Genomic DNA, 23,312 nt, shown 5'->3' with positions numbered 1-23,312 from the left:
TCTGGGACTAAAGTGGTTAAACGCTCCTCCCCCTTCTGCCCTGAGGGGAATTGTTCAGCAGCAACACAGACGGAATGAAAAATTATTTTCTTTAGTAGAACATCTCCCATCTCTGTCTGTGGCTCAGTTTCAGATTTTTCATCACTTCCTGTTATGCGAAACTGTAGCCAGCAGGACAGGAAGTAGGGGTAAATCTCTTTAATGAAGACCTGGATAGCAGTAAAAACCCAACAAGAGTTCTAATCCTTCCTTACTGTATCCAAAACTGGAAGTTTCTCACTTGACATACCCTTTAACATTTAAATTGTTTGGTTTTGCTCATTTTGTTGGTTCATTTATTTAGTATCACATTAAAAAATGCACATCATTGGCAAAAGTCTTTAATTTGCAAATAACTTTATAATGATTTATGCCAATATCGTGTAAGGCAAAACTTTTTTTTTTTTGGTGGAATATATTAGGAAGCAATTGCAGTCCATAACAATGTGTGTACAGTTATATAGCATTGATTCTGGCTTTTTTTGCAGGGTTGACCCAGGTGGATTAGCAGAAGAAAGGGGCATTAAAGTTGGTGATCAAGTTCTTGCAGCCAATGGAATCAACTTTGAAGATATAAGCCATAGCAAGGCAGTCGAAGTGCTAAAGGGGTTAACTCACATCATGCTCACAATTAAGGTACTTACAAGAATCATCATTAATTTATCTTATTTGAGATTCTCTCGAATTATTTTGGTGAACATTTTCACCAGGTAAGAAAGTGATGGGAGATCCAAAAATGTACAGATGTCAACAAAATGAGGACAAATCTTTCAGTGGTGACATGTATTCCAGTGACAGCTGTCTTATGGGGGGGTTTTCCACTCACTTTCTGTTGTGTCTTTGGACAGGAAATGAAGGCACATTTTTCAAATGGGACACAACAATACAATATCTCACAAAAGTGAGTACACACCTCACATTTTTGTAAATATTTTATTATGTCTGTCAGTGACAACGCTGAAGAAATTACACTTTGCTACAATGTAAAGTAGTGAGTGTAGAGCTTGTATAACAGTGTAAATTTGCTGTTCCCTCAAAATAACTCAACACACAGCCATTAATGTCTAAACCACTGGCAACAAAAGTGAGTACACCCCTAAATAAAAATGCCCAAATTGGGCCCAATTAGCCATTTCCCCTCCCCGGTGTCATGTGACTCATTCATGTTACAAGGTCTCAGGTGTGAATGTGGAGCAGGTGTGTTAAATTTGGTGTTATCGCTCTCACTCACTCATACTGGTCACTGGAAGTTCAACATGGCGCCTCATGGCAAAAAACTCTATGAGGATCTGAAAAAAATTATTGTTGCTCTACATAAAGATGGCCTAGGCTATTAGAAGATTTCCAAGACCCTGAAACTGAGCTGCAGCACGGTGGCCAAGACCATACAGCGGTTTAACAGGACAGGTTCCACTCAGAACAGGCCTCGCCATGGTCGACCAAAGATGTTGAGTGCAAATGCTTAGCGTCATATCCAGAGGTTATCTTTGGGAAATAGACGTATGAGTGCTGCCAGCATTTCTGCAGAGGTTGAAGGGGTGGGGGGTCAGGCTGACAGTGCTCAGATCATACGCCGCACACTGCATCAAATTGGTCTGCATGGCTGTCATTCCAGAAAGTAGCCTCTTCTAAAGATGCCCACAAAAACAGATTGCTGAAGACAAGGAGACTAAGGACATGGATTACTGGAACCATGTCCTGTGGTCTGATGAGACCAAGATAAACTTATTTTGTTCAGATGGTGTCAAGCGTGTGTGGTGGCAACCAGGTGAGGAGTACAAAGACAAGTGTGTCTTGCCTACAGTCAAGCATGGTGGTGGGAGTGTCATGGTCTGGGACTGCATGAGTGCTACCGGTACTGGGGCGCTACAGTTCATTGAGGGAACCATGAATGCCAACATGTACTGTGACATCCTGAAGCAGAGCATGATCCCCTCCCTTTGGAGACTGGGCTGTAGGGCAGTATTCCAACATGATAACGACCCCAAACACACCTCCAAGACAACCACTGCCTTTCTAAAGAAGCTGAGGGTAAAGGTGATAGACTGGCCAAGCATGTCTCCAGACCTAAACCCTATTGAGCTGTGAGGCATCCTCAAACGGAAGGCGGAGGAGCGCAAGGTCTCTAACATCCACCAGCTCTGTGATGTCGTCATGGAGGAGTGGAAGAGGATTCCAGTGGCAACCTGTGAAGCTCTGGTGAACTCCATGCCCAAGAGGGTTAAGGCAGTGCTGGAAAATAATGGTGGCCACACAAAATATTGACACTTTGGGCCCAATTTGGACATTTTGACTTAGGGGTGTACTCACTTTTGTTGCCAGCGGTTTAGACATTCATGGCTGTGCGTTGAGTTATTTTGAGGGGACAGCAAGTGTTATACAAGCTGTACACTCACAACTTTACATTGTAGCAAAGTGTCATTTTTTCAGTGTTGTCACATGAAAAGATATAATAAAATATTATAAAAAATAAAATAATAGATACTGTACTTTAAATGCACACCAAGAACAATGTATTTTGCTGTTTTCCACAGTCATTTTTTACATTCATTTTAATTATTAAAAAAAAATTACATACATAGTATACCAATACAATAGTACAACATTTAAGCAAGTAAGAGAAAAACATGACTACAACAACCATAACCATACAATTGCAGCAAAGATTGAGACCAAAAGCATATACCAAGGGAATGCATTAAATAGTATACCAAAAGATATCATCAAGAAAATAGAAGAAGAGAAACTGGAGGGAGAAGCTGTTTCTATATTCCTAGATATCCTAAATATCCTCAAACAGGCAACATTAGAATCTGATGCTATACAAATCACACAGATTCAGGATATTGAAGGATCGCTGTTTGGTAAGAAATATAACATCAAAGCTTAAAGAATATGTAAACCCACCATGTAATTGTATGAAAAAGTATCCTGTTCTCTTTGTATTGTTTCCTTTGTGTGAAATCCCTGTTGTTCCTGCCAGTCCCTTTGCTTTCCTAATTAAAACTGACCACAAAAGCATGAGAGCACATCGTGGTCAGTTCTATAGCTGTGCTGGGATCTCAGCCTGCTCTCCTCCAATGATCAGACTTGTCCTGACCCTGTCATCTCCCACCCTGTCCCGCAGCCATTCACTGGAAAGACCAGTGTATTGGTGTATTGCTGTTTTTTCTCCCCTAACTCTTATGCAGCTGAGAACAGAGGATATGTGATCACTTATTTAAAAAAAGGGGGGAAAAAATGTGTTTATAATGTTTTTTTTTTTATGTATGTGTGTATGTAGACACAAAAGTTTTGCTTTACATTTCTATTAAACTGAATGTGTTGTTTTGCAAGGTGATCAACTTTTTTGGGAAGGAGAGGTGGACAGCTATCTGAAAGACCATAATTCATAATGGGTCAGGTTCAAGATGCCCACATACCAGCATACAGCGGTTTCAATATTTCCATTGCATATGTTCCTGGAACATAGAGACATAAAAAAGTAACAGCAGAAAAAGACAGAATAGTCCTTTAATTGCATATATTCCTGAAATGGTCTTAACGATAGCGCGTACTGCAGCAACAACCAGCTGGAGACTGAAAACTTGACAGATCAATGAACATATTTGCCAACACACCAAGGATCTCCAAATAACATCCAAAGGTTTTTTTCAAAGTGATCGCATTACATTGGAAGAGTGCAGGACCCCTTCTTTAGGCATGTAATCAATGGTGTGCTGGCAAATATGTTCATACTAGCATACAGACACAAGAAGAGGACATACTGTATATAGGGTGAATAACAGCATTACAACCTTCATATTGCGGAACTGGTACTTAATACTATGTGTTTAAAAAAGGACGCATAATACAATGTTATGGGGAGTGAGGGGACACTATTCACTCCACTGATTACTTGGATTTACAGGTACCATATCCTCCATCATTTATGGTGCATTAAACAATAAAACAATTAAAAAATATGTTAAAAATGTCTTAGTTAGATCTGTAGATAAAGCAAAAAAATAGGACTGAACTGTGTAACTAGTGAAACGAAGAGTAGATTTCCATGTAAATGACTTACCACTAATTACCTCCACACTGAAGGAAATGGAATCATTGAACATCACCCATGCTGCATCTCAAGGCATTGCTGGGTCATTTACTTAAGGCTCTGTGTATTCAGTTTCATCTGTGAAGAGGAATGTATTATTCATCACATAAACCTATCACGTTTTACTTTCTGTAGTCCATCTTGTGTTAGCAGCTATGTGTTTGTTTATCTCTAATTCATGGCTGTATTTTTTTAGGAGATGGGAATGTACCCTGCGTACAAAGAGATGATTGCAGAATATTGTTGGTTTAATCGATGTAAGTACTGGATGGCAGAGTTATAGTATGTAACATTGTTGAGGATTCCTAGGACAATCATTTTTCTATGAGAATAGAATAGACAGGGATATTCGGACTCCTGGCATTTGACAGTAACAAGTTGTGCTTAGTTAATAATAGTTATGCACAGTGCACTTTGGGTGGTGTCTAACCAAATAACATGTTTGACTAGATTCGTGAAAGGATAACTGTACTTTTAAACACAATAGACTCAAATCACAAAACGAATACTCCAGGATAAGAATCCCTTTTTTTTTCCTATTTTTTTTGTATTATAGTTATTTTTAGCTGAGAACCAATAGATATGAACATTACAGCGACATGGTTGAAAATAAAGATCATTATCCTTGTGTTAAAGCTTGGAAGGTATCTATTTTACATGCCTGTGTGGTTCAGTGATTCGGTATCAGAAACCATACTTGAGAAAATGATCACAAAAATGGTAGACGATTGTAGCCCCTTTGGTCATATACCAGTAGAATTTCCTTTTCGAACATCGAAAGAAAATTCCAAAAATAAAAACATTTCTAATAGTTACTGGGGTAAATTGGTTGCTTGTTTTTGACCACAGTGACAAGAAAATATAAAGGAGCAGGCCGAAGAAAGTTGCACCAATGAACTAAATTCTAACTGTGAATGGGTTTTTTGTTGGAAAAAAATCATACATAGTGTAATTAACCCTGTTTGATGCGTTTGGGATTCCATTCAAAAAGCAGGTCTTGATGAAATTTTCAGGGCTTTCAAACAAAATTGGTTGGTTTTTCAGAATTTCTCTAACTGTGTATAGCCAGCTCTATCTAAGCTCATGGTTCATCCATGTGTTGTCAGTCCTGGTCTGCGTATGTAGGTTCCTCTGCTTTGATCAGGACAGGCTAAATGTGAACAAAGCATTGTTTATGTTAGCCTGGCCTTATGGTGATCCCTTCAAGAAACAGGGAAATTAAAAGTTGAGCGGTTATGTTTGCAAAATTGCTTACTGTATTTTGAAAAGTTTAAAAGATCAGATTTCCTGGCCAGCTCAAGGAGTCCTACTTTAATTTTCCTCTGTGTTACTTTGGCACAAAAGGATTACAGAGGGATGTTGAAATGTTTTTTTAATCTCACATTTAATACAGGAAGTTTCAATAAACTGACTTTTTTTTTGTTTGTTTTTTCTTTCATCCTTTGCCAGTAACCAATGGCCAATTGCAGCAGCTCTCTCAAGCATCTGAAACCAGCTCTTCTATTTCTTCCTATTCCTCTGGTGTCCCTCAAGGAATTGTTAATGGTTATCACCAAGCACTTATTTCTGGCTCTGCCATGTTTGAACCAGGAATGGTTGATGTTGGAATCTCTACAGAAATATCACTTGACCCACACTTAATGGGCAGGTCGGAAACTGCCATCCAGACAGATCAACATTCATCTTCGCCTGTATTTTCTGATTCTGATGAAGCTCAGAAACTGGGGATGGTGAGCAGTAAAATGCAGAGAACTGTCCACCCACCTGTCCTTCTTAAAGATACTGCCATACGTTCTGAGAGCATGTTAGAGTCCCCGCTGAAGAGGAGACAGAGGAAACAAATTGAAGGGGATTTTCCTAATTCTGAATCTCCAAAAACGTCATTGTTGTTGGCACTTAGCAAACCCCGGAAACCCATCAAAAGATCTCAGAGCTACATTTCTCTTTGGGGTGAGTTTTTCCTCTTTTTTTGTGATTTACTACATAGGATGCACATAATAATTAAGCCATTGACAGAGGGAGCATGAATGATATCTGGTCCAATAAAACTGATACAAGACCCAAGCACTATGAAGAGAGTTAAAACTGGGTATCCAAGAAAGATAGCAAGTAGTAAGACAGGGAGATCAAAGGTAGGAGGCGAAATCGGAGGAATGCTGGAAGTGATTCCAGACCGACCAGGTCAAGGTGCAGTCGTCAGTTTTATTCTTTTTCTCAGGCAATCACATTTTCTAGATGGCAAATAGAATTCATTTCACAGGCCCATTCTACAAAGGATGGGGGTTGTGGTTTTTGCCATGTCCTGGCAATAACAGTATATGTGACGTTTTAGATGCCAATAGTGCTTAGTGAAGTTCTTGAAAGTGCATCCAAAGGTTCTTGTATGACAGTCTAAACAAGTACCAAATCCAGTTACAAAAAAAATAGAATACTTTCTTTACCTTCCAGAACTGAGCCAAATCCTCATTTTTATCTCACACACTCCCCCTCTCAGACACTGCAGCTTGACACTGCAGCTCACAGTGGGAGGGCTTCAGCAACACAGGCAGTTCTGTCAACCCATAAAGCATTTGGCAGGACCTTGATTTGGCCAGGGGCTGATTAACCAGCTCAAGCTTGTGAATCAGCAATGACAATGCTGCTACCCTTATCTCCTGCAATATTTTTTCATACCACTTTAGTGCAAGCAGGCACAGCAGAGTGGCAACTGTGCTCTGAATTTAGGAGTGCAGCATCATTCCCACATTATCACAGGGAGTTGCATTGGGTGGACTTCACTGGCAGGATCTACAGGTATTTATGGACCTTTGCGGTGGGACTAAGAGAAAACTGTAGGTTCTGATGCATTTATAATTAAGAGCAGCAGCACATATTTTGCTTAATGGGAGGCCATAGTTCCACTATGACCAATGACACGACAATAAAGCAGCCATATAATATGGCAGATACAATATTCCCTTTTAATAAGGACAAAAGTTTTATTTCAGTTTAAAATGCTCTTTTATGCAGAAGCCCGAAAGAAGAAGAAAAAAGAAAAGAGGAGTTCCCCCGAGAGTATTACCTTACAGCGTTCAAAAACCTTCCTAAACCTGTTTTTTAAAGGCGGGCGCTCGAAAGAAAATGGAGAGGGCAGCAAGGAGTCCTCCACACCTGATTCAAAAAGAAGAGCAAGGTCGCCGTCACCAGGTGAATCAGAAAAAGGTAAATAGACTTTGCCATGAACTCCTTCTTTCTTTAAAGTGTAGTTCCACTCCAAAAATTATTTTAGCATTTTTCAGCTGCATTAAAAATGATTAATAACATTTGGAAGAAAACATTTTTTTTTTACTCACCTCTTAATACCTGTTGCTAGGAGGTCCCTCGTAATCTGCCTCCTTACTCACCTTGGCTCCTTACGTCACTTCCCTCGACACCCTCGGCGCCGGAAGGAAGAACACCTCTTCCCCTGCCCATTAGGCAATCATCTGGGACACGTCACAGGTCCCAGATGATTGCGCGGCCAGTCACGGCGCGCGGCTCGCGCATGCGCAGTGGGTGCTGGGCGCCCACAGTTACAATGCCAGCGCCACCGAGCGGAGGGGGAGATGAGCGGGGCTTCGATCCTCCACATTGCTGAACCCTGGGACAGGTAAGTGTCCAATTATTAAAGTCAGCAGCTGCAGTATTTGAGGCTGCTGACTTTTTATTTTTTTTTAAGCGGAACTCCGCTTTAATCATGTGCTTCATCACAATTCTCAGATCTTGTTTATATGCCTTCTTGTAAGCACAAATACACAAAATAAATTCATATCCATGTATTAGTATGGAAATAAGACACTTATTACTACGAAATCGAAATTCAAATCTGAAGCATCACATACTGTATTCCTTTTTGTTTCTGAAATGGCACAATAACACAATTCAAGGCTCGAACCAAAGAACAGGGGTGTGATGAAAAAAGATTTATTTTGTAAAGAATGTAATGTAAGACCACAGCTAGATGGGTATACAGTAAGTCATGCAAGGGCCCACTTGCCTGCTGGGCCTTGTTTCACCTTCTGTACTCTTATTAGTTACTCCAGATTTGACATGAAACTTTCAATATAATTGTTTGATGTTCCCTTTAAAGAGTCGTTTTAGTCAAAACTGATATTTTAGTTTTTTTAGATGCTGGAAAGTGAAAATGACCTGACATTTTTTAAAATTTCTTTTGAACTATATTATTGAGATCTATGTTTTGAGTTGTCAGGTCTGCACACCTGCTGTGGATATTAAATGGGGTGTACACTTTGCCTGTTAGATTTTTATGATTTTTTTGGGGGGCGACTCCACGCAATAGTTTTTTTTTTATTTTGGCGCGGGGTTCCCCTTAAACTTCATACCAGATCTGAAGGGCCTATTATGGATTGGAGGGTGGACCCCCACGCTGCTTTTTTGTTTTGTTTTTTTAAACTGGCATTTGCTTAGTTTACATTCTACCCGGTTTTCCTGTTTTTTCTGACGCTGTTTCCCCCCTGGGAGTCTGTCTATTTTATTATCTAAAACCATATTAAAGTCCCCAACCACTATAACTGGTAATTCTGCCTTATCTATTATGAATTCCAACAGGATGCACAGAATATCCAGTTTAAACGGTGGCGGGATATATAAATTGACCAATATACATTCCAGATTCTCCATTACACAGTGCAAAAACACATACCGTCCCTCATCGTCTATCTTGCACTGCCTGCAGGTGAACGTTACCCCACTACCGACCAAGATTGAAACTCCTCTAGAATAGGAGGTATATGTAGAGTGAAACTGATGTTGATATCTCTTTTTCCATAAGTTATTTTTTGAATCTTTTGTCAGGTGTGTCTCCTGCAGGCAGGCAATTTCGACTTTGAGTGTATTTAAACCCTCATTTACCGCTGCTCGTTTAGCAGGGGAACCCAATCCTCTAACATTCCATGAGCTAATATTCAGGACCATATTTTATTACTTGTATTTATAAACGGGAAATCTAAGTTAGAGGAAAAAACAGCAATAAAGGGCGGGTAAACTACCGCCACAGAAAGGCGAGAGAGATAGAATACTGAAAAATAAAGGAGCAACAAAAAAAAAAAAAAAAGGGGGAACCTACCTCCCCACCACTGGGTCCTCTCTCTAACGCCCCCCGTTCCCAATTACCTAGAATACTTATCTCTGCTGATAAGAGGGGCTTTTCCCCATTCCACCATCTTTTTATTTTAGTGACTACAAATTTAAAAGACTCATATATACTATACGTGAAATACATATTTACCATGACTATCTATAATTTACAAGTGCATTCAGTGTGGCTTTGAGGAGAAGATATTCTTCTTTTTCTTTTTAAAGTGCAATCGTGCCCTTTTTGTATTTTCCTATTATGATCCTTACCCACCTTTACCCTCCTCCCCCATCCCTCCCCTCCCCCCCCCCCCCACCTCTCTAGGTCCCCCTTGTAGGCTTTTTTAATGACCGTCACCCATTCCTCTACCTCTACCCTTCTTCCCCTCCATCCTCCCTCCCTCCCCCCACTCCCTCTCCCCTCCCTCCATCTCACACCCGTACAAACACCTATCTTGTTTATTTGCACCCCAGTGAGACCCCCCACCCCACACTTATAAGTTATATCCTATTATATTCTTCCTTCCTCATTTAGATTTACATTTACATTCCAGTTTGCAGCCCCTGTTTTATTTCGGCAAGAGTTGATCTTTCTTTTCTTCCAACCATGCTCGCGCTTTCTCTGGGGATTCAAATATCTGACTACCCCCCAGCGCATTTACCCGAAGCCTAGCAGGGTAGAGGAGCGCATACGTAATGTCATACACTTGGAGGCTACGTTTGATGCCCAGAAATTCCATCCTGCGCTTCTGTAGTTCAGGTGAGAAGTCGGGGTACATTGAAATCTTGGCTCCGTTATAGTATAGGTTCCCCTTTTCCAGAGCCCTTCGAAGGAGGGTCACCTTGTCCTTGTGATTTAAGAACTTCAAAAGGAGAGCTCTTGGGGGGCTACCCTGGGCGGGGGGTCTAAATGGAACCCTATGTGCCCTCTCAATGGAGAACTGCTGTGTGAATGTTTCTACTCCAAACGTCTCAATTAGCCATTTTTCCAAAAAACCTGCTGGGTCTAGCCCCTCACTCTTCTCTGGGAGCCCAACTATCCTCACATTGTCTCTCCTGAATCTGTTTTCCATTTCGTCAAATTTTTCCAGAAGCCTTTTTATCTGATCTTTCTGTACTTTTAACTCTTGTTTCATTGGTTTTAGGTCGTCTTCTAGCAGGCTTATTCTCCCTTCAGTTTCTGTCACTCTTTCTGCGATTTTCTTAAGGTCTTGACTGACGTGGACTAGTTCTTCTCTCATAGCTTTCATCTGGTCTTCCATATTGCTCAGGGATTGTTTACAGGAGTTAACTGCGGCAAGTATCTCTTTATGAGATGGTTCACCTTCTGATACTTGTGTCTGTGTACTGTTTATTTCCGATATTTTCCCCACCATGCTCGCCCCTTTGTTTGAGGGGTTCTTAAATGTAGTATTGTTTGGGAGCGCACTCATCTGGCCCAGGCTCTTCCTGTCTGCCGTTGTTTTACTTTGTGTCTGCTGCCCACCTTTCGTTGGTGTGTGGTCTGTTATGTTAACCAGCCTCTCCAGTTTTGCGGTTGCCGCAACCGCGGCTGCGGTTGCCCCTGCTGCCGTTGAGACTCCGCCTTTTTCCTTATCTTTTTCTTTAGCTGACCGCAGGGACTGAGACCCCATCGGTTCCACAATTGCGTGCTCATCCCCCTTCCTTCTTGTAGTCATGGCTGACTGCTCCGGCCTCTACCGAATGGTTTATTTGTGCTAGTACAATCCCCCCGCAACGGGGCTAGGGGCCAGACTTTAATTGGTGTATAAAGTGGCCAGTGCACCAGACAACACTTAAGGTGATTCAGCTTGTTGCTGACTAGAGTCCTAGTGATTAAACTGTTGTTAATCTTCACGGTGTAATATGCCTGTGTATTATGGTATATCGCTATGTTGCCATATAACGCCAGTAAGTTCCACTGCATCTCCTAAGTGAACTTGCATATATGAAATTCTTCCGGTAACGGAAAATGTATAAAGTTTAGAGAGCTTGGGTAGCTTTAAACAGAGTGTCTTCACCGGGACCAGCTAAAACAGTTCAGTAAGGCATACTGTAAGGCAAGGCAAAGTGTGTATATAAGCCTGTACACTCACCCCAAGGTCCTCTGTATGCCGCTGTGTACCGCTAGGCCGTTGCTACAGGGGGGGGTACAGCGTCTCTGCACTCCGGATCCCTTTTCCCACACTGTCTTCGGCGCTGGCGTCTAGGACCAGCGAGGCGGCTCTGCTTCAGCGTGTTCCCGCACGTTCCCGCGAGAACTCGCCGCGTCACTGCTCGGCTCTGCCTGTCCCTGCTCTGCTTCGGAACTTCGGGCTCTTTCGGAAGCCGCCGATGCTTAAGGAAAGGTGCAGCACGGCTTTGGCTTCTGTAGCGCGGCTTCGGCTTCTGTAGATGGGAGCCGGCAGGGGGGCAGATAGACACAGGGGCTGCCGGATTCAGGATTCCAGCCTTGGCGCGCTGTATATCCCTCTTACACACATGGGAAGGTATTCACTTCATTCTATGGTGGGAGTGGGGGAGACGCACACATGCACTCCTCACCTCACCATCTCACTCCACCATCCACTTCCGGTCCCGCCTCTCGCCTTAGTTTACATTCTGCTGTCAGCAAGGAATCCCACTGACTGCAGATGAGCCATGGTTGTTAACAACCAGCTATTCTGATTTCTAAATATACAAAATAATGAATTCCAAAAACGATTTAGTTCATTATTGTGTCAATGGACCAATTCCTTTTCGGAATTTTATACTTTTTTTTGTATTTTTAGCATTGTTTATTTAGCATAGCATTAAAAATGTGAAAAAAATCAGCGTCGGGTCCCCCCTAATGCATACCAGGCCCTTCGGATTTAGGTATGGATTTTAAGGAGAACCCCATGACTTTTTTTTTTTAATTGCGTGGGGTCCCCCCGAAATTTCAAACCAGACCCTTACGTCTGGTACAGATTTTAAGTGGAACCCCATGCCAAAATTTTAAAAAAGGGCCTGGTATGGATTGGGAGGGGGACCCAACGCTGTTTTGTTTCCCTGAGCTTCCCCGCTGACAGCTGAATGTATTCGGTTGTTAAGGATTGCAGTGGCCGACTTCCCGGCCTGCTCCATAGCAATCAGCTATTCTTCACACAGAATTCGAATCGGCCGATCATTTTTTGACCCATTCAAATTCGAGTCCTCCCAAAAATTTGAAATTAGTTTGAAAGTTATTAAATTAAATAAAACGAAATGAATCAACCAAATTAATTAGAAACCTAATGAATGTATCCGAAACAAAACAAATGTTTCCGTTCTGCACATGTCTAGCCGCAGCTGCTATGTTTGCATGGCATCCCTACAGACGTGCATGCGCTTGGCTTGTCTGTGTCGGCTGCCGTGGCTGCTGTGGTTGCACGGCATCCTCGATGTCCCTCCAGATGGGCCTGGGCCACATGCTAAATTTTCTGGGGCCACAAATTGGACATCCCTGCTTTATACTACGGAAGATGTAACAGGAGGTGCAACACCAAATGGTAGGCAAGAAACCCCAAAATCACAGGATGGACAGAAACAGAATCAGAAATGATGGCAGGAACATCTCGCTCTTATGCCCTATACACACGGTCGTATTTTCCGACGGAAAATGTGTGATAGGACCTTGTTGTCGGAAATTCCGACCGTGTGTAGGCTCCATCACACATTTTCCATTGGATTTTCCGACACACAAAGTTTGAGAGCAGGATATAAAATTTTCCGACAACAAAATCCATTGTCGGAAATTCCGATCGTGTGTACACAAATCCGACGGACAAAGTGCCACGCATGCTCAGAATAAATAAAGAGATGAAAGCTATTGGCCACTGCCCCGTTTATAGTCCCGACGTACATGTTTTACGTCACCGCGTTCAGAACGATCGGATTTTCCGACAACTTTGTGTGACCGTGTGTATGCAAGACAAGTTTAAGCCAACATTCGTCGGAAAAAATCCTAGGATTTTGTTGTCGGAATGTCCGAACAAAGTCCGACCGTGTGTACGGGGCATTAGAGTATAAGACATATAGGAAGTATGGGTCCAACTCAGATCTCCATTCTGTACCTCTAACTAAAATATCACTTTTTGGTAGACTGATCCTTTAATGTTTTAACTTATATTGCCTAATGATCTACTGTAAACATTCTTGGGACACCAGGGCTGCATTGTAAACGTGTTAGCCCCGCCAGTGCTACTGTATTTTCATCACTATACAGTGAGAAAAAAAAGTATTTGATCCCCTGCTGATTTTGTACGTTTGCCCACTGACAAAGAAATTATCAGATTATCATTTTAATGGTATGTTTATTTTAACAGCAAGAGACAGAATAACAATAATAACAACAAAAAAGTTATAAACTGATTTGCATTTTAATGAGTGAAATAAGTATTTGATCCCTTCACAAAACATGACTTAGTAGTTGTTGGCAAAACCCTTGTTGGCAATCACAGAGGTCAGACGTTTCTTGTAGTTGGCCACCAGGTTTTCACACATCTCAGAAGAGATTTTGTCCCACTCCTCTTTGCAGATCCTCTCCAAGTCTTTAAGGTTTTGAGGCTGACGTTTGGAAACTCGAACCTTCAGCTCCCTCCACATATTTTCTATGGGATTATGGTCTGGAGACTGGCTAGGCCACTCCAGGACCTTAATGTGCTTCTTCTTGAGCCACTCCTTTGTTTCCTTGGCCATGTGTTTTGGGTCATTGTCATGCTGAAATACACATTCATGATCCATTTTCAATGCCCTGGCTGAGGGAAGGAGGTTCTCACCCAAGATTTAATGGTACATGGCCCCATCCAATGTCCATTTGATGCAGTAAAATGGTCCTGTCCCCTTAGCAGAAAAACAACCCCAAAGCATAATGTTTCCATCCCCATGTTTGATGGTGGGGATGGTGTTCTTGGGGTCATAGGCAGCATTCCTCATCCAAACACGGCGAGTTGAGTTCATGCTAAAGAGCTCGATTTTGGTCTCACCTGACGCACAGCACTTTCACCCAGTTCTCCTCTGAATCATTCAGATGTTCATTAGTAAACTTCAGGTGGACCTGTACATGTGCTTTCTTGAGCAGGGGGACCTTGCGGGCGCAGCAGGATTTCAGTCCTTCACAGCGTAATGTGTTACCAATTGTTTTATTGGTATAAAGTGTGATGACTGCACTTAAGACAATATGGAGTGAAGAAGTGTGGCGCTAATGGGTAGTGGGACTCCTGTCGCTAAAACAGGTAGAAAAAGTGGTTAGGAGAGAGTGGAAACTCCTTTAGTGTAAAAGTGTTTGTAAGGTATACATAAAAATATATATTGGGTAATAAACACAGTACAAGTGAAAACCCAGTATGTGTTGAAGAATATGAAAAAACTCAGTGAAAAAGAAAATTTAGAAGAAACTAGTTAAGAAAACAATCAAAAATATATGGTACAGCAAATACATATCAATGTAAGGTGAGCTGAGTGTGTTAATCCACAGAATTGGAGTTCAATGGAGGTGGTAGATCAGAAAAAGAGCACCAGTATCCCCAAGGGGAAAAATACAAAAAATATATATATATACAGAGGAACTCAAAAGTCTTTTAAATGGCAAGATGGGATAGTCTCATTCAGTCCCACAGGTAATTAGATGTAAACTGTCTTCTCAAGAGGTAACCTGAGGGTTATTGAGGAAGGACCCGACCAATGTGTTGGATCTTGGCTCAAATGGATAATTCTCACCAGGAGACAGGCAGAAGCAAAAAAGCAAAAGAATGCCCTTACCAGATCCGGTGGACTCACAGGCCGTAGCGGTGAGTCAAACGAGCCTATACCGTTAAACGGTGTGGGGTAAAGGTGTGTGGGAGAACTTGTAGACCATCTTGTCAGCAGTCCTCATACGAAGCACCGATTTGGAGTCCGGGATCCCCAGGGTATGGTTCCAATCAGCAGATCACCGTTTCCTCAGAAAACCATCATATGTGCAAATAGGCAAAAAAGGAAAAAAAAGGAAGAAAACTCCACATAGTGTAAATCCTTAATTAGCAAAAAGCATAAGCGCACTTTATTTAGGGAGTGTACTCCAAAAAAATGTTGTTACAAGCAAGGGGCGGTAAAAACTCGGCCCAAAAAAAATTAAAAACCGGCATAAAAGTAATAAAAACAGGCGCAGTGGATGGTGGTGGGGTATAAACATAGGACCCGACGCGTTTCGCCTCCCAAGGCTTCTGCTGGGGTATGAGACTGCGCCTGTTTTTATTACTTTTATGCCGGTTTTTAATTTTTTTTGGGCCGAGTTTTTACCGCCCCTTGCTTGTAACAACATTTTTTTGGAGTACACTCCCTAAATAAAGTGCGCTTATGCTTTTTGCTAATTAAGGATTTACACTATGTGGAGTTTTCTTCCTTTTTTTTTCCTTTTTTGCCTATTTGCACATATGATGGTTTTCTGAGGAAACGGTGATCTGCTGATTGGAACCATACCCTGGGGATCCCGGACTCCAAATCGGTGCTTCGTATGAGGACTGCTGACAAGATGGTCTACAAGTTCTCCCACACACCTTTACCCCACACCGTTTAACGGTATAGGCTCGTTTGACTCACCGCTACGGCCTGTGAGTCCACCGGATCTGGTAAGGGCATTCTTTTGCTTTTTTGCTTCTGCCTGTCTCCTGGTGAGAATTATCCATTTGAGCCAAGATCCAACACATTGGTCGGGTCCTTCCTCAATAACCCTCAGGTTACCTCTTGAGAAGACAGTTTACATCTAATTACCTGTGGGACTGAATGAGACTATCCCATCTTGCCATTTAAAAGACTTTTGAGTTCCTCTGTATATATATATATTTTTTGTATTTTTCCCCTTGGGGATACTGGTGCTCTTTTTCTGATCTACCACCTCCATTGAACTCCAATTCTGTGGATTAACACACTCAGCTCACCTTACATTGATATGTATTTGCTGTACCATATATTTTTGATTGTTTTCTTAACTAGTTTCTTCTAAATTTTCTTTTTCACTGAGTTTTTTCATATTCTTCAACACATACTGGGTTTTCACTTGTACTGTGTTTATTACCCAATATATATTTTTATGTATACCTTACAAACACTTTTACACTAAAGGAGTTTCCACTCTCTCCTAACCACTTTTTCTACCTGTTTTAGCGACAGGAGTCCCACTACCCATTAGCGCCACACTTCTTCACTCCAACTTTCACTTTGCAAACGGTCATTTTGCTGTGTTGGCTGCTTCACTTCCATCCAAGAGCTGGCGCAACTTTCACATTTTTTCCTTACTTAAGACAATATGTAGGTATGCAGCCACCCTGAAGAAGCTCCCTAGAAGGTGCTTCAGAAATAAGTAGATATATAAAATGGGGTGATGGCGCTCCCTATACTTGATTGGGCGAGTGAGTAAAAAAATAAATAAAAAAAATTAAATTGGAAATAATAAAAATAATAAAGACCAATGTGCTGGCTCCACAGCGGAGATGCCCCACCTATTTACAGGTTATGTGTATAACCAGGGGTGCTATTACATATATGATCCCCTTACAAGGTGTATGATTATTATACAAGTGGTAGTGGTATTTTGTGAATACACTCATCAGGTGTAAAAATATAACATAAATAAAGTCCCTATGAGTACCAAACCAATATAACTCATATATGTATAAACTTATCAGTGTACAGTGCAATATACAGTGATGAATTGATCATTTCCAATACGTGAATTTAAACAATATTACCATCATAGATAATAACAATATGCCCATAAACCACCATACAATTGACCAATTCAATAAATGGTATGCAGCTACCAGGTTAAAAGTCCATGAGCATATTAGGTGAACTGTGTTCAAAAAATTATTAGTCCATAATTAGTGTATACAGATATCTTCAAAAACGGTGATAAGAGTTGTCAAAAACCGTGACTTGAGTGCTCTAAATCTCCTTGGTGACTCAGTGCTCCCCCTCAAGGGGTCCCCACTCACCAGATCCAGTCACCCCAAAAGGGGCACTACGCATATGAATATGCCCTCCGTGATCTCCTTGTCGGCGTGGTCATTGGGGTTCCAGGGATAATCCTCAGCATTCATAGGGGAGTAGAGCTTGGTCCGTCCAGTTCCTGAAGGCGGCTTCGTGCATGTAACCTGAGAACAGGCAGTGATTCCACATTGAGGAGGGAAGTCCGGCCGGAGCTCCGTGCCGAGGAGCGATGATGTCAGCCCAGCTGGAGGGGGAGGGGGAGGGCGTGGCTGCACACGAGGGAGGACTCACTGCCTGTTCTCAGGTTACATGCACGAAGCCGCCTTCAGGAACTGGACGGACCAAGCTCTACTCCCCTATGAATGCTGAGGATTATCCCTGGAACCCCAATGACCACGCCGACAAGGAGATCACGGAGGCCATATTCATATGCATAGTGCCCCTTTTGGGGTGACTGGATCTGGTGAGTGGGGACCCTTGAGGGGGAGCACTGAGTCACCAAGGAGATTTAGAGCACTCAAGTCACTCTTATCACCGTTTTTGAAGATATCTGTATACACTAATTATGGACTAATAATTTTTTGAACACAGTTCACCTAATATGCTCATGGACTTTTAACCTGGTAGCTGCATACCATTTATTGAATTGGTCAATTGTATCGTATGGAAATATCAATTCATCACTGTATATTGCACTGTACACTGATAAGTTTATACATATATGAGTTATATTGGTTTGGTACTCATAGGGACTTTATTTATGTTATATTTTTACACCTGATGAGTGTATTCACAAAATACCACTACCACTAGTATAATAATCATCCACCTTGTAAGGGGATCATATATATTTAATAGCACCCCTGGTTATACACATAACCTGTAAATAGGTGGGGCATCTCCGCTGTGGAGCCAGCACATTGGTCTTTATTATTTTTATTATTTCCAATTTAATTCTTTTTATTTCTTTTTTTACTCACTCGCCCAATCAAGTATAGGGAGCGCCATCACCCCATTTTATATATCTACTAATTGTTTTATTGGTGACTATGGTCCCAGCTGCCTTGAGATCATTGACAAGATTCTCCCGTGTAGTTCTGGGCTGATTCCTCACCATTCTCATGATCATTGAAACTCCACGAGGTGAGATCTTGCATGGAGCCCCAGACCGAAGGAGATTGACAGTTATTTTGTGCTTCTTTCATTTGCGAATAATCGCACCAACTGTTGTCACCCTCTCATCAAGCTGCTTGGCGATGGTCTTGTAGCCCATTCCAGCCTTGTGTAGGTCTACAATCTTGTCCCTGACATCCTTGGAAAGCATCTCTAGGTCTTGGCCGTGGTGGAGAGATTGGAATCTGATTGCTTCTATGGACAGGTTTCTTTTATACAGGTAACAAGCTGAGATTAGGAGCACTCCCTTTAATCTTATCTCAGCTCGTTACCTGTATAGAAGACACCTGGGAGACAGAAATCTTGCGTATTGACAGAGGAGCGAATACTTATTTCACTCATTAAAATACAAATCAATTTATAACGTTTTTGAAATGCCTTTTTCTGAATATTTTTGTTATTCTGTCTCTCACTATTAAAATAAACCTACCATTAACATTATAGACTGATCATTTCTTTTTCAGTGGGCAAATGTACAAAATCAGCAGAGGATCAAATACTTTTTTCCCTCACTGTAGTGTATGCTGTTGGTTGACTCTCAGGACTCCAACTTGGCCATATGGAGGGCATGATGCTAAGGAATCTGTTTATGGGTTATATCAGCCAGTGATTCAATAGTCTATGAAGTAACTGCCACTTGTTAAACCACACTGTTCAAAAGCAATCCTTGTTTCAGAGATATTACTTCCCAGAAATCAGGCAGCTTACTTACAATTCAGAGTACTGTAGTTCATATAACCCATAAATTCAAGTAGAACAAACATTTGACTGATTTTATGCACAGCAAGACACTTTCCTCAAGAATCTGGATAAAAAAACGTCCTGAAGTTTTAAGGGAAGCTATCTAATGTCTTACTATAGAAGAGAAGTTGCCTCTGAACAGTTTGGTGTAACAAGTGTTGATTTCTTTATTTACCGTATTTATCGGCGTATAACACGCGCCCCAAGTTTAGGAGGGAATTTTAAGGAAAAAAACATTTAGGAGGGAAGTTTAAGGAAAAAAACTTACATTTAAATGCCCATCAATGCAGCCTTATCAGTGTCCATCTGCAGCTTTGTCAGTGTCAGTGTAGCATTGCCAGTGTCCAGCTGTAGCCTTGTCCATCATTGCAGCCTTGTCAGTGTCCATCATTGCAGCCTTGTCAGTACACTGAACTCCCGTTTAAAAATGGCGCCGCCATTCTCGGCGGCTCTCGATGGCTTTTGGCTGCTCTCGGCCATTCTCGGCGGCTCTCGGCCGAGAACTGCGGCTTTCGGCCGCTCACGCGAGACTGCGAGAGCCGTCGAGAGCGACCGAAAGCCGCCGAGAGTCTCACAGTAGGCGGGGGATTGGCATATAACACGCACCCAAGATTTTCCCCTGATTTTAAGGGGAAAAAAGTGCGTGTTATACGCCGATAAATACGGTACTTGCATTCTGTAGCCAGCCAGCAGGAAGCTCTGCTCTTAGGCCCCATTCACACTAGCGCGTTTTTTGATGCATTTTGCATTTTGCAGAAATGCACGGGAATTTTTTAACATGGGTTCCTATGGAACATGTTCACATCAATGCTTTTTTGTATCTCTGCGTTTTTGGAAAGGGTCGGGGACTTTTTTTCATGCAAAAAGCAGCGTTTTGCATGTAATGGTTTTCAATGGACAAGCATCAAAAACGCAAGTGCACCGTTTTTGCAGCGTTTTTGGTGCGTTTTTGCCGTTTTTTTTTTTTTTTTTTTTTTTATTTTTTTTTTTTGTAATTTTTTTTTAAGACTGGAAAAAAAAATGAAAAAAAAAAAAAAAAAAAACGCAAAACGCAAATCGCGGCAAAAACGCGGCAAAAACGCCGCAAAAACGCGGCAAAAACGCGGCTCAAAAACGTGGCAAGCATGAAAAAAAAACCTCCAAAAACGCTCAAAAGCAACATGCATAGGTGTGAATCGAGCCTTAGTCTAGACTTGATGTTAGAATCTTAGGCTGGATTCACACCTATGCAGTTTTAGTGCTTTTTGCATCTTGCAGATTTGCAGTACAGTACATTTAACATGGTTTCCTATGGAACACATTCTGTAGTGCAAATCTGCAAAATGCAAAAAGCACTAAAACTGCATAGGTGTGAATCCAGCCTTACTGCTTATTCCAGAGTAGGCCTACTCTCTTCTCTAAAGCACTCTATAAGGTGGACAAGCTGCGTGTTTCTGTACACCACTGCTCATGTAAGTTGTGAACAGGGCACATAAAAAAACGATTGTGCAGTGGTGAGCAAAAAAAAAAAAAAAAACACAGTTCAACAGACATGGAGTAACAGGCCCTAAAGCGGAATCCAGCCAGAGAGAGCACATACCATATACAACATTAGGGACAGAAAGAGGTCACAAAGGAACATTTTGTGCACTATACATTTGTCTGGAAAAATGTGTATATATCAAATTTTTTGTTGTAGAATTCTTATAGATAACTAAAGGAGACATAAGTAAAAAAGAAACGCTTATGTCCTGCAAAATTCTTACTTTTCAGCAGAATTACAGCAGTTTTGAACAGGCCCACATTACTGCACAGTGACACTTTGCACTATGATAAGCCTGTCACTAGTAAGAAGGATTTAGAGCACAATCCAATTTACCTTCTCTCCTATCCTGATCCTGTATTTAATTTACCTTCAAATCTCTTTAGGTGTACTTTTAGCAAGCTAATGTTCTGCTCAAAAGAGTTGTGAAAACCATTGTAGGATAAATCCACTACGAGTACAGTAGATTATAGAGCAAGACCAAAAGCATCTAAAAGTAAAATTAATAGCAATAGTAAGACTTGTGGAACAATGACCTTTGTGTTCTTCCCATTAGACTAGTGTTGGTGGAAAGAAAGCTCAACTGTTGCTCCTGGGTTGCAATGAGAAGAGTCCTCATCACATGGTAGCAAATACATTCTGATGCAATAGGCATAATTACAGGAATAGCAGAGAATACAACTAAATAACAGTTCTTCTATATGCTTCCCATTGAAGTTCCTGTGAGTTTTTTTTGTTTTACAGGATATGTTTAGCTTTCCTACCATTTATTTGTCTATACCTTTATTAGCTAGACATATTACTGTACACCTCCTTTTTTTTTTCATTCTCAAGCAAAGGATTTAACAACAATTATTGTATAATATATAAAGGGAATTCCCGCTCAGTCTTTTCAACAGGGCCTTGTTGCATATTCTTTTGTCTACATTACATGCTGGGTAGTGGAGAGGTGAGTATGGTGGGGATAGATCAGGTTTTGTTGATAATGAAATAAGAGACAGTCAGTAGGCTGTTCACATAATAAAGGAGCTCTAAATGGGGATTTACATCATGGATCAATAGAAGGAGGTCATGGAACGTCAGTAAAAGATCTATTACTGGCACTCCATTACCTCATTCTATTGATTTAGCTATATCCCACAGAGCTGATGTTCTACTCGGTGATACCAGTTTTATACCATTCAGAACGTCTGCAACGGCATATAATTACAATTGTGATTACACAAAACATTTTATACATTATGAATAGTGTGTATGTACTATATAAAGAAAACATATAGGAAAGCTTTGCTGAGAGAACCATGCTGATTTCACCATCTGAAAAGGCTAGTTGACTGGCTGTCATGCTGATCCTAAGGCCTTTGTCTCTTTCTGAGTCACTGACTTTGAACAAGCATGCAGATCTGACTGTATTTGCTGTATGCTTATTCCAGGTCAGTAGCTCAGAATGTTTAGAAATGATCATCATTACCATGAGACTAAAGTTTTCAGTAGAAAGTCACCAGTAATAGTTCCTGGGTCTCTATTGGGTTTTCCTGAAGGTTGTTTTTTTTCACAGATGGTACTCTTAATGATTTTTTTAATCCATGCTGTAATTTTGTTTCTATTTTTTCTAGTTAACATTGTTCAGAAATTTATGATCAGAAGCCTGAAAAAGGGTAATTTACTAACACAGTGTGCGGAGATATCTTTGATTCAAATGCAGAAAACATATAAAGATGCATAGCACTGCTAAGATGAATTGGTTGAAAAGGGTGCAGTTTCAGACTGGAGTATGGTGGACTCGCCAGTAAATCAGTTTACAAGGGCCACCCTGGAAAAAAATGTGATATGTCAGACAGTCCTAGCGGAAGGTCATTGCCCAGGCCAACAATGATTAAGAGCTCTAATTTTACTGACTATGTTTGGTGCTTTCATTCCAAAAATCAAAAGAACCAAATCAACCAGTTATAAAAATGTATAAAAGTATTTTTCCAAAAATAAATAATTTAAAGACATTGTTATATAAGTAAGTCTGTGGCCAAGCTAAGGACATTTAAGTACCGTATACACTCGAGTATAAGTCGTTTCGAGTATAAGTCGAGGCCCTAATTTACCACAAAAAAATGGGAAAAACTTATTGACCCGAGTATAAGACGAGGGTGAGAAATGCACAGCTACTGTAAGTGGAAAAGAGGGTCAACAATGCCCATTTGCAGCCTCACTGTGCCCATTTGCATGCCTCACTGTGCCCATTTGCAGCCATAGGTCCCCCGAACTTCAAACTCGGTAGTTAAGGGTTCCTAGATGCCTCCTAGCTGCAGCCAAAATTTGGGGCCGTATCTTGGGGCCACTTAGTGCTAAGAACCCCAAATTTGGTGTGCAAACCCAGAGCACCATCAAATATCCAAAGCTGGGGTTTCGAGCACCAAGTGGCCCCGAGATACAGGGCCCCAAAAATCGGTTCAGAAAATGTCAAGCACTTTTCTGTAGCAAAGAATGACATTTTCCAAACCGGATTTGGGGCCTCGTATCTCGGGGCCACTTAGTGCTAGGAACTTCATCTTTTTAAATATATTATGGTACCAGTTCCACTGGGTTTGCACCCCAAATTTGGGGTTCCTAGCACCAAGTGGCCCTGAGATACGGGGCCCCAAAGTCGGTTCGGAAAATGAAATTTTT

At 41.3% G+C, this 23,312-nt stretch overlaps 1 protein-coding gene across 1 annotated transcript in view; it reads left to right on the top strand.

The window, feature by feature from the left end:
• The window catches only part of PDZD7 (PDZ domain containing 7), a 135,070-nt gene that overhangs the window by 68,117 nt on the left and 43,641 nt on the right, over positions 1–23,312 (top strand). Inside the window, exons 6-9 of the mRNA XM_073596166.1 lie at positions 528–675; positions 4,332–4,392; positions 5,585–6,085; positions 7,145–7,336. Of these exons, the coding sequence (XP_073452267.1) occupies positions 528–675; positions 4,332–4,392; positions 5,585–6,085; positions 7,145–7,336 (902 nt within the window). The remainder of the gene's footprint in view (positions 1–527; positions 676–4,331; positions 4,393–5,584; positions 6,086–7,144; positions 7,337–23,312) is intronic.

Source organism: Aquarana catesbeiana, linkage group LG08 (assembly GCF_042186555.1).
Source record: "Aquarana catesbeiana isolate 2022-GZ linkage group LG08, ASM4218655v1, whole genome shotgun sequence".
Lineage (NCBI taxonomy): Eukaryota > Metazoa > Chordata > Amphibia > Anura > Ranidae > Aquarana > Aquarana catesbeiana.
The sequence above is the reverse complement of the archived record's forward strand: the minus strand, read 5'-3'. Positions and strand labels throughout refer to the sequence as shown.